The sequence below is a fragment of the Mesoplodon bidens genome (assembly GCF_964165515.1).
Source record: "Mesoplodon bidens genome assembly, chromosome: 15".
NCBI lineage: Eukaryota > Metazoa > Chordata > Mammalia > Artiodactyla > Ziphiidae > Mesoplodon > Mesoplodon bidens.
In genome coordinates, this window is record NC_138171.1 from 71,661,302 (window position 1) to 71,673,699 (window position 12,398).

Sequence of the window (12,398 nt, forward strand, 5' to 3'; positions counted from 1 at the left end):
TAGCACAGGGCCTTTGCACGTGCTGTGCCGTCCACCCGGACCGCTTTGCCCTCCACTCTGTGTTTGACCAACCCCTGCTTCTCCTTCACGTCCAGAATTGTCAGCTGGTCTAGCAGGCTCTCCAGCCCTGTCGTGCTGTGCTCCTCCTCCCCGGCTCCTACCCCTGTTTCAGAGGCAATTACAGTTTGGTGGGCGGGGGGGAGCGGAGATCATTTGTTGTATGTCTGTCTCCCCCACCAGAGCTCGAGCTTCTCAAGGCAGGGGTTTGTCACCATGCCTGTCACCCACCAGTGACAGAGCACATGCTCAATAAATATTTGCTGAACTGATCCAAGCGGTTCGGTCTGAGGGCAAAAAAGTCATTTGAGTCATAAAATCAAATTCTGACTCATCCACCCTGGCCTTCTTCCCCAGGCCCCCTGAACCCTGGAACGCCATCAGCGAACACACACCGCACACCACTGCTGAGACTGGGAGACCTGGATGACAACGATGTGAATAGAAGGCAGGGCCCACGGCCCATTTCGCAAGGGCCACCCAGGTTTGAAATGCTGGGGGATCATTTTTAGAGTTAAGTGAGTTGTTTATATGGTGTCTTTCTCAGAGAGAGGCTGAAGTTTGGAAATCTCAAGTTCAGGTGAAGCCCGTACACAGGGAGTTGGATCTCCCACAGGACAGGAAGTGAGGCACATCACGAGGGTCTGCGCCTCGCCTCACCTCACCCCGCCGGTGTCCTGGGGTCCAAGATGCCCCAGTAAGGGTTCTTGCCTCTGAGTCTTGAAAGCGTGTTTTGGTTTTCTTGTGTTCTTGAGAAAGGATCTCTTCTTTGGGGGAAGACATCCTAAAGCATTGAGACTTTGACAGTCAATTTGACTGCTCCTGGGAGCAGACCCTTTTGAAGGGTGGCAGGGAGGGTGATGAGGATGATTGGTAAGGTATCACTCTCCCCTCTCAACCCCCAGCATGATTTATCTGCACCTGCTTTGCTCCCACTCATCGAGTTCTTCCTTCACACGTGCCTCTTATTGAATCTGGTTTTCTGCTAGCCTTCCAAGTCCTGAGGGCAACACTGCTGCACTGGCCATCTCGGGAAGGCACCCCTCACCTATCACCCACTCCACACACACCCCAAAGCCTTCCCTTTCATCCAGGATGGACGTTGACCTCTCCAACTGCATCTTCACGACATCAACTACTCAGCTTAAAACTGAGAAATTCGGCATGATCCAAATGTATAAAAATATTTGGATATTTGACTGAATTCAATTTTCTTCCAACTTTTGCTTTCTGAAAACTTTCAGAACACTGCATATAAAATTCAGCCCGTTTCACCATCCCAGGAAAAGGGGCCCAGGAAATGTGTGTATTAAAAAGTGTTTCCTATCTCCAAGAGAAATGAGGATGATTTAATACTGCATGAGACCTTGGTCTCTGAGCCACAGACTGACTTTTGTGTTTGCATATCTCTGAGAGCAGATAATGCCAAACCATTCACAGAGGGACACACAGCCAAGATTCTAAGAGATGCCCCAAGAAGGGCTGTTTAACTCGTCCCAACAAATAATCCTATAATATACTTGAAAACACTTAGGCATAAGTCCTGTGTATGAAGTTGTTATGGTTACAGAAAGAAAAAATAAATATTTGTGCACACAGACATAACATGAAGTCCTTCTACAGTGAAAACACTCTCCTCTGGAAAGATCTTTGAAAGTCAGAGATGGAGCCTGGAGCAGACGGAGCTAGCGATGGGGTGGGGGCGCAGCATCCGCATTGTCCATGAGCCTCGTTTAATAACATAAAATGGGGGGGCTGGGGGAGAGAGGTGAACAGACACAAAACGCAAGAGCACTGTTATTTGTTTATTTTCTACTTGTGATGTCATAAGCAGGAGTTTTGCCTGTGTTCTAGTTTATCTCCAATAAATAAATAACTATGTACAAATGTGCTGAGTTTACAAAATGGTAGAGGAAAACCTTTGCATTACAAAAGATACATTTACATGATACACTTTTTTCCATACATAGAAGCATGAAGCATTTCATTCCTAGCTTACTTGAACCAAAGACCCTGTGTGGCAATGTCTAAAGGTGTGTACCTAGGCTCTTCTACCAGAAAGCAAAGCTATAAAAGGAAAATTCCTCAGTTTCTTGAAAATATAGGGCCTGACTTGGCCTGCTACTTATTACTCATCCATATTTAATCTATTCCAGAATGTTGGAAGCTGTCTGGAACAGCTCTCCTCAAATATACGAAGCAGACAACCCCCTGCTGATCTCATTAAAATGCAGATTCTTGTGCCGTAGGTGGGATGGAGCCTGAGTGTCTGCATTTCTAACCAGCTGGCAGGGGCAGCTCCAGCCTCTTGTCCCGGGACCACGTTTCCGAATGGCTGGCTTAGAAGGCGCCTCCGAAGTGGGAGAACTTCTCTGAGGGCCTGATCAAGGTGAGGCCCTAATTGGCCATGCTCCAGGCTGCATCCCCAAGCTCCCAAATTCAAGAAACCAGTAGAGCTGGTCTTACTTGGGCCTACAAATGACAAGAACAGTGAGAGTCCAAATGGTCAATGGCATGAATCCTGCAGCTCAAAACTTTCTTACACTGTCTGCCGGGAGGTGCTTCCATCTTCTCTCAGTTTAGAGCAACCATGTGAACAAACGTTTTCAACACTGTCAAAAATAACTAATAACAATAATAATAGGAATAATAATAATGGGAAAAGACACTGTATAAGAAGCTTAACAACAATGACTACTTTTCAGTCCAAATCAAAACAACAACAACAATAAAACGGAGGTTCATTGTTTAAAAATAAAAATGAAAATCTCCTTGCGTTGAATTCCTGTGATAGTCTGGCAACATTAGTCTAACAAGTGCCCTTCACATCTTAACCTTTGTTAAAATGATATTGCTCTGGAAGCCTGAAATTTCAGGATAAATGAGCAAATCTGCTGAAAGAACAAATTCCCAACCATTCTTATTTCTAGTGTTTTTGTTTCTGTTTCACATAACAGTTCCGCCCAGGCAGACAGCTAAGGGCAGGAGTAGGGTCCAATACAGGTAGGGTGGCTCAGGTGGGTTGGCCGAGTTCCCGGGAGGGAGAAATTGGGAGAAATGAAAGGGCTGAAATGCGGCTTGGCTTCATAGATGCGAGAGGGCTGGAAAAGATAGTATAAGGGACCCATGACAAGTGGGAGCACATAAATATATAGACAGGGAAGGGGAGAGAGGGGAAGGGAGAAAGGAGGGAGGGATACAAAGTGGGTGCCGGAGACACAAGGGTAGGGAAAGAAGCCAAAGAACAAAAAAATACTTAAAAAATAAATATCTTGGTCATTATCTATGACTCAATTACACTTCACTTAGTCCACTGGGATGAAGTCTGCCCCAAGACTGCCAACCAAGAACACTCACCCCTCCTGTGCCCCTTGGTGAGGGCATCGGACACTTTGCAATCTTGTCACTATAAAACTGCCATCTCTGCTCACTTGTCCGATGACATCATGGAAATGGCTGGGGCCATACTTCTTCCAACGCGCCCCACCCCCCATAGCCAAGTGTAGAAGCAACGAAAGAAGAGGAGGGTCTCTTCTCCGGTTCTGACGCCTGCTAAGGTGCTTTGGGGTAGTGGGAGAGAAAGGCTGGACAGGAGAGGAGCAATGAGGCCCAGGAGGGAGGAAAAGGCCACCCAACGCCTGGGCCAGGGAGGGAGGTCCCTCAGAGTTTCTGAGGCGTCCGCTCGGTCTTCACGTGCTGCAGTACCACCTCCTTGGCGGGGACCCCGCACTTGTACTCCAGCTCCGCCCGCGAGGTGCCTTGCTTCTTGCGCAGGTGGCAGAGGAGCGCCAAAAGCGCCACGACCAGAGACAGGCTCGCGATGGAGATGCCAACGAGCACGCCCGAATGCAGAGGCCCCGCGGGCGGGGGCGAGGGGCGAGGGGTGGCGCCGGGAGTCGGGCTGCCTGGGAGCGCCCCAGAGCCGCCGTCCTCCTCGTAGCCGCCCTGGTCGCCGCCGCTCACCTTGATGGGGTCACAGTCTGTGCCAGCCTGGCCGAAGAGGGCCGTGTCGGGCCCGCAGATGCACTCGTAGGTGCCCGGGAGGTTGTGGCACTCGCCAGGGCAGTAGCCGTTGTTGCACTCGTTGATGTCCGTGCACACGGAGCCCTCGTCCAGGATGTAGCCCTCGGGGCACCGGCAGATCGCCAGGTTGTTGGGGTCGCAGTCGGCCGGGCACGAAGTCTGGTTGCAGAACATCTGGCACTTGTGTGGGTCATGGGGGGTGGGCGCGAAGCCCTCGGCGCAGATGCAGAGGTAGTCAGTTCCGCCCACGGGCTGGCACTGGTACTCGCAGTTATTGCCGAAGCACGGGTCCACAGGCTCCACGCACTCGCCGTCCACCAGGTCGAAGCCGGGGAAGCAGTGGCACTGGAAGCCGCCCTTCGTGTTGACACAGCTCTGCGGGCACGGACTGGGCACCTGCGTGCAGTCATCCACGTCCTCACACCGGTGCTGGTCCGCAGCCAGCCGGTAGCCCGTCGCGCACATGCACGTGTAGTTGGTGGGCGCGTCGGGGAAGCCGGGGACGCAGAAGTGCTCGCAGAGTTGGTGGCACGGGTGCTCGGCCGGCACCGCACAGGAGCGCCCGTCCGCCTGCAGGGCGGCGTCGGCGGGGCAGAGGCAGCTCGACGCCCCGGCGCTCCCGTTGCACTCGTGCTCGCAGCCGCCCCCCTCCACGCTGCAGTCCCAGGCGCCCGGCGCCTCCCGGCCCCAGCGCGCCTCGGCCTCAGCGGGAGGCACCGCGCACTCCAGCTTCACCTCGAGGGGCATCACGGCGGCCGAGCTGCCCAGCGGCAGAGCCTGGAAGTCCGCGCCGCGGGCCCCGAACGGGGTGCTGTAGGTGACGGAGACGCCGGCGGCCGCCGCGGCGCCGGGCTCCACAACCAGCGGCCGGCAGGAGGCGGCGAAGTTGAACTCGCAGAGGAAGCCGTCGGCCTCCGCGCCGCACGGCAGCTCCTCCCAGGCTGGCTCTCCCGGTGCCGGAGCCCCGGCCGCCGAGACGGCGACGCACAGCGGACCGCAGAGGGGCGTCCCGTCGTCGTGAGGCCGCGCCCACCTGCTGTAGCTGGTGCGGTTGTCGCCCGTAACCCACTGGAAGCCGCGCAAGGGCTCGTGGTGCCCCGGGTGGCCGCAGCCGGGCGGGAGCTGCAGGCCGATCCAGAGCCGCGGGCCATCGCCGCCGTCGCCACTCAGTAGCAGGGAGATGACATCCGCTGCCACCGAGGAGCGCACGGTCATCAGGTGGCCCCGCAGCTGCTCGCAGACCCGACTGGCGGCGAGGAAAGTCGCGGGGCCCCGGAAGAGCGCGAAGCAGTCGTGCTCGACGCACTGGCTGCCGAGGGGCTGCGGCTCCGGGGGCGCCGGGAGCCCCAGGCCGGCGGGGGCCAACACGCCAAGGAGCAGGACGCGGAGCATAGTGTCCGCACGCCGCACGCAGGGGCCCGGCCGGGGCTGAGAGGCGCAGGGCGCCGTAGGCGACAGCCGCTCGCGTCGGTCCCGGACTAGGCGCGTCCGGCTGCGGCGCGCAGCCCCGGCGAGGCAGCCTCTGACAGGCGGGCGGGCCCGGGCCCGAGTTTATAAGTGCGCGGCCCCCCTCCCTGGACGTTCGGGAAAAGGAAGGAAGTGCCTGGTGGGAAGGGCTGATGCTGCATTCTCGGATTACTGGGTTCTCCGGACGCCCTGCGCCCGCCCTCGCGCCCGGGATCACCTCTCGGGGATGAGTAAACTCGGCCCCGGCTGGGAGGTCCTCGGGCGGGGCCCGCAGCGCAGGCTCCCGGGAGGACAGCACCTCTGTCAGCGCGGCGACAGGGCCCGCTCCACGCGTGCAGCCCCACAAGGGGCTTAACCCGCAGCCCTCCTTAACCACCTATTTCAAGGAAAGGCCGGATTGCGGAGCTCTGGGAAGAGGAGACTGGGCGAGGAGGGCTTGGAATGAGAGGTGGGGACGTAGCGCCCAGGACCTGCAGAGCTGCGGGAGGAGGTGCCCGCCACCCAGAGGGTTTTGGGAGGGGCTGCCTAGGGCGTGGCCTTCCCCAAAAAACAAGAGCGCAGGGAGAGCGAGCCACACCCGCCCCGGCCCGGGCGCCTAGCTCCGGAGAAGGAGGCGCTTGGAGACAGAGGGCGTGGCTGAGGCGACCACGCGCAAAGGAGGAGGACTGGCCTAACACCCGGTCGCCGAGTGGGGACCCACGAGTCCCTGAGCGCCAGCTGCCACGGCCAGACCTCATCTCATCGCGTGAGAAAGTCGTGGGGACACTGTCAGGGCGGCAAGGCCTTGCCACCCTTCGGAAGTGGTGGCAGGCGAATTCCCGCCGAGCCCTGTAGGGGCGAGCGAGTTTAGCCTGTTTGGTCTGAGTTCTTCCAGCATCGCAGAGGGACAGTGCAACTCGAACCCCCGAAGGGACGCATGGTGTGCCCTCGCAGGGAGGGTCTATCTTTTGAGGGTTTTTCCCTTTGGCTGAGCAATCAGATTGACACAGAGGAGCACATAAATGCCACTTGGGCGGCAAAGGACATAGACGAGGGGCTGTCCTGGGCAGGCGCGGGGTGGGGAGCGCTGGGAGGAGACCGGAATCTGTCACTTTCGCGACCTTATCCGCTCACTGTCGGATCAGGAATGCGGAGGGGTGGGTCCAAAGCAGAACGGTGAGAGGCAAACTTTTTTTTTTTTTTTTTTTTAACACCCTGCGCCATCCTCCGCCGCGGTCACTTACTGCGACGCGCCAGGCGGCGGCGCTGTTGAACTCTAAACGAAACCAAAGACGTTGGTGAACTCGAACTTGGGCTGAAAGGGTTAGGGTGTGGGGACGCAGAGGCTTCTCCCAGGGCAGGACACGCGGACCCCTTGTCTTACCCGCGGATCGGGCCCCCACACCCAGCAGAGCCCAGGACTTGCGAAAGAACAGGAGAGTGTGGTGTCTTCACCTGCGGAAGACAAGCACCTGCCGGCGGAAGGACTGGCCGCAGTGACCAAGGGGGCGGGGCGGGGACACTCCGAAAGCGAAAGGGGGGAGGCACTGTGGTCCCCTGCACTCCCTGACGCCTGCCCGCGGGCGCAGAGCCTCCTGAATATCCCGCTGCCCCCCGGCGCCCCACTTAAAGGGACACCGAGGTCTGAGGCTCCCCGGAGTGGGAGCGACTGCCCCTCCAGGAGGAGGAAGGAAAGACCCCCAGATCGGAGAGCCGCGCAGCCCCGGGTGGGGGCGGGGCAGGCGCTGGCCTGACATCCCACCGGCTGCAGAGCTGAGTCAGGGGTCACGACTCTGGCCTCTCTGGAGAGGCTGTCTCGGAGCAACGGGCCCGGGGCGGGGCGGGGCCTCCAGACACCGGCTGGAACTCGCCCTTGCAGAGACCTCAGAAGTGGGCGCGTGAGACGGGAAAGGGGACCGGCCCAGCCACACCCTTTGTTCAGCATTTACAAAGGATTTCGGGACAAAGCCCTAAACGAAGGGCGGGGCCCTCTGAGCCAGTGCCAGCCCTTAAAGGAGTTGAGGGACGTTCAAGCGTCAGGTCTGGCCGCCACCAGGCTGGGTCACTTCACGGATGGGTTCTAGCTGATTCACCCTTAGTCAAAGAGCTTTATCAAGTGTGGCAAGCAGCTTTTTTCTTAAGAGACGTAAAAAAGAACTTTCTAGTTCTAACATGAACACCTGCTCGTAGACTTGATAACCCCTAGGTCCCCTGATGAAGACCCTGCTTGGCACTGTTTCTCTCCAGAGCACGTGGGCAGCTGTCCCTGCTCTGACTTAGAACTTAAGCCTCTCCCGTGGGGAAGGAGAAAACCGATGTGTGGAAATGCACAATTCAGGTGCTCAGGGCTTCGGGACTGTGAGAAGTGGGGACCGACTCCCAATTGTTGCTTGTGATAAAAGCCCCAGGCCCCCCGGGGTGGAAAAGGCTGTCACTAGCACCTGAGGACCCAGGACAGGGTGGAGAGGGGTGCATACCCTGTCCAATGCAATAGCCATAATCACCTGTGGTTATTTAAACTAAAACTCATTACATTAAAGTTAGAAATTCAGTTTCTCAGTCTCACTAGCCACATGTCAAGTACCCCACAGGCTCGTGACTACAAATTGAACATTACCGAGAAAACACTTGATCATCACAGAAATTGCTATTGGACGGCGCTTGTCTACACATAGAGCCAAGTAATGACCTCAAGGAAGCCATTGGTGGGGACATATGAGTGTCTCTTCTAGGATTCCAAGAACACCGTCTTGCAACCATTGTTGTTTTCAAGGTAATTGTTGTGAAAACCGCCATCAGAATCTAGAAGGGAAACCTTAAGAAGAGTAAAACTGTATAATCACTATTAGTACTTGACTAATAAATACATCAATATTATTTTTAACCTGGATGTTAAGTATAATAATTTAGATATTAAGAGGAAAGACATTTAAAAGATAAAAACATTATGCTTATAAGCCATAACAATGTTAAAATACAGACACAAAAATTAAGTCTCTGTGGTGATGCAGCAACATACGAATCTAATAGTGGAAATTAAATGCCTGGTGAGCAAATGTTACTCAATAAACAACAGCCTGCCACTGTAGCAGAACGCAGGCTTTACTAAATATTTACTCTCAGCCAGACTTGAGGAAAGAAGTGAGGTGAAAATTAACAGTACTTTATTGGCCCATTCTTTATAAAAAGAAAATATGTTGCATCTACCCAAACCCCACATTTGATACCATATTTGATGATGAAAGACCAGAAGCTTTGCCCCTAAGATCAGAAACCAGACAAAGGTGCCTGCTCCCACCACATTACTCAGTAGCGTGCTGGAGATTTGAGCTAGATTCTAGCTAGGGCAGTTCCACATGGAAGTCAAATAAAAGGCATCCAGATTGGAAAGGAAGAAATAAAATTATCTCTTTATTCACGATATTGTCTTGTTTATATATGGAAAATCCTAAGAAAACTATTCAAAAACTATAAGAACTAATAAACAAGTTCAGCATTACAGGTTACAAAATCAATACATAAAAGTCACTTGCATTTTAGCAATGCACAAATTGAAAATGAAATTAGAAAACAATTCCGTTTACAATAGCATCAAAAAAGAATAAAATACTTAGGAATAAATTTAACAGAAGTGCAAAATTTATACTCTGAAAACTGCAAACAATGTTGAAAGAAATTTTAAAAGACCTAAATAAATGAAAAGACATCCTATGTTTATGGATTGGAAGATTTAGTATGGTTAAGGTGGCAAAATTCCCAAAATTCATCTACAGATTCAGTGCAATCTCTATTAAAATATCTGCTGATTTCTCTACAGAAATTTTCATGCTGATCCTAAAATTCACATGGAAATTCAAGGGACTCTGAATAACCAAAATAACCTTGGAAAAGAGAAACAAGACAGAAGGATTCACACTTCTTGATTTCAAAATTTACTACAAAGCTGCAGTAATCAAAACAGTGTGGCTCTGGCATAAGGAAAGACATAAATCAATGGCACAGAACTGAGAGTCCAAAAATAAACCCTTTGAAGATATACAAATGGCCAATAAGCACATGAAAAGATGCTCAAAAATAAAACTTTTTGTATTTAATTTTAGTCAATTAATTTCCACAAGGGTGCCAAGACAATTAAATGGAGGAAAGAATAGTCTTTTGTATTCTAGCCATCCTAGTGAGAGTGAACTGGTTTCTCAGTGTGGTTTGATTTACATTTGCCTGGTGGCTAATCATGTTGAACATCTTTTCATGTGCTTATTGGCCATCTGTATGTCTTCTTTAGTTGAATGTATTCAGATTCTTTACCTGTGTCTTAATTGGGTTAGTTGTCTTTTTATTATTGACGTTTTCCAGCGACTTACAGATGCTGGTGCAGGTACACGGCCTATTTTCATCAACCAGGGCTGCAGACCAGCTACTGCAGACCTCGGGGGTCTGAGAACAGGCCTGCAGGATGGTTTGGCAGCTCCCGGGTGAACAGACTGAGAACATCTGGAACTTGGGCAGATGGGCCCCCCGGGGGAGTGAAGGAGTCACAGAGAGCAGCTGTGGGGAGGGAGCTCTGCTCTGGGGTAAGGGGCTGCCAACATTTGAGTTCATCACTCAGAAATCTCACTTCCACCCACGGGCCTGGGGGTGCCTGGGGTTCCGTCTAGCTCTGTGGGAGGAGGGAAGGGAGTGGCTTCCCGCTGGGAGTACCTGACCCCACTCACCTGCACCCAGAGCCAGCCCACCCACCAAAGGAGGGGGAAGGATTCACCCATACCCAAACCACTGGGAATGCTTTTCAGACTGGGAATAATTCTGAAGCCAGATCCCAGAGAAGCACTGGCAAAGGCTTCTCTTTAGAGTTTATTCTCCTTTGGATGGGACTTTTGGGACATTTAGCAAGAACCAGCCTTCCGAAGTCCCTTAAAGGAACCCCCAGGAAAGGGGACATACTTATCTCATGTTCCACAGGCAATGAGGAAGGATGCTTCCTCCTTGGAACTGGGCGTCAATTTTACGCTCTTGATGGCCAGCTGGCCCCTGAAGAATTCGGAGTCAACAGATGCAGGGGAGAATCCTGGCAGCATCGTCCATGGTGCATATTTAAAACTCCAGCTGGTCCTACCACAACCAGGATAAATACACACTGCTGATAACACGTAAATCCAGAACTTGAAATATGCTACAGAGAAACTATGACTCTGTTTTCTCACAGTGTTTGCTCTTCTGCTGTTTTCCTGAGGTCTTGAGCTTGGACATCATTTTCGTATTTTATCCTGTAATCTCGAAGTCGTATTTCATGGGGAGTTAAGCAATGTCCAAATCAGGGGAAAATAATGATTGAAAAAATATATATTCGGCTCCCTGTTTCCCAGAAAGTATTTGCCGCCATTTCCATTTCTGGCCCAGCATCTTTCCAAAGAGTTGAGAATGTCATTTAAATGAGTCAGTCCCCAGAGCTCAGTAGAAGTGACAAAAATGTCGACACTCTGCCCCAGACTGTTCGTGCATCGCCACCTCTGGCCACGTGAGAGGCAGCTGGGGTCAGAAACAGGCAGAGGGAGAGGAAAGGATCTGCTACACAAGCAGCCGCCTTGTCCTTCCAACATGAGGTCCCAGACCAGCATCCCCACCTGGGGGCTGGTGAGAATGCAGCACCTCTGTCCCCACCCTGCGCCTCCTGAATCAGAATCTGCCTCTGACCAGATCCCCGAGACAAGGGGCCCACACACTCCCCCAGCGTGGTTGTGCTGGAAAAGGACCCAGCCAGGCAGCAGAATGGCCTCATTGAGACCTCGCACCAAACCAGTTCCTTCCCTGGCCCCCCATAGAGGTTCACTGACCCGCTCAAGTTTGTGGAAAGGAGCCCTCAAGACCAGCAGCATCAGTGTCACGTCTTCTCTCTATAAACACCATTTGTCACCTTGGACTTGTCAGAAAGGCAGACTCCTGGGCCCAGCCCAGACCTCCTGAAACAGAAACACCAGGGCTTAGGCCCAGCCATCTGGGTTTGGGCAAGCCCTCCTGGGGACTCTGATGCACAAGCATGAGAACCACTGGCTCCCCATGTAGATGACGTGGCCCCAAGGCTCAGGTCACATCCTCATCCTCATCCTTCTCCTGGGCCGTCCACTTTGGGTCCTGGCCCCGCCAACACATCCACGGACCTGCAACCACAGTTCCTGCTTGCAGGGGCACAGCTAACCCAAATCTTATTCTGATGAGGTCATGGAAATATATTTTTAAGCCAAGCTAAGTGGAATTTGTAGGATTTTGCCACAAAGAAGGTGCAGCAGGCATCATGAGCAGGAGGCTGAAAGTCACACATTGGGATAAAAGCAGGAAGGTTGAAGGGATCCAGGATGCTAAGAGCATCAAGAATTCAGAGCCCCAGCCTTGGATCATCAACTTCTGGACTTCCTGTCATGGAAGGCAAATAAATCTCTATTTGGTTCCTCCACTGTAATCGGATTTCTGTTTCATGCAGCCAACCACCTGCCCAGTTGGTGCAAACTTGAATAAGTTGAAGTGTAGCTTCCTGGATTGCCATTTATCTGATCTAATTTATTTAAATTTCAAAAATTGATTCTTATTTTTAGTCAAATGTCATCATTAAATAGTACCTTCTGTGTATTCATGAGGTCACGTCCCTCAAACCAGAGTCAACAAAAGGGACAGATAGTTAGTATTTTAGCACAACGTTGGGCACATAAGATGAACTTGAACAAGTATGACTACTCTTAGCTCTGTTTCTATGATAGAAAAGCTCTCGGAAACTCAACTTCTCTTCTCAAAATGAGGATAAAAGCTACATCCTAGGGTTAGATGACAAAATCTGGGTCCTAGGGCTACTCTGAACCTCTGGATCTGCTTCATGGATACCA

At 52.5% G+C, this 12,398-nt stretch overlaps 1 protein-coding gene across 1 annotated transcript; it reads right to left on the reverse strand.

The window, feature by feature from the left end:
- Nucleotides 1-1,849: 1,849 nt before the first annotated feature.
- Nucleotides 1,850-5,639, reverse strand: THBD (thrombomodulin). The gene has a single exon (XM_081255961.1). The coding sequence runs from the start codon at nt 5,470-5,472 to the stop codon at nt 3,718-3,720; it is 1,755 nt and encodes a 584-aa protein (XP_081112087.1). The 5' UTR covers nt 5,473-5,639; the 3' UTR covers nt 1,850-3,717.
- Nucleotides 5,640-12,398: the final 6,759 nt, after the last annotated feature.

Bases quoted from the DNA above. Each gene is read 5' to 3' on its own strand.
- THBD (XM_081255961.1), bottom strand. From the start codon at position 5,472: ATGCTCCGCGTCCTGCTCCTTGGCGTGTTGGCCCCCGCCGGCCTGGGG.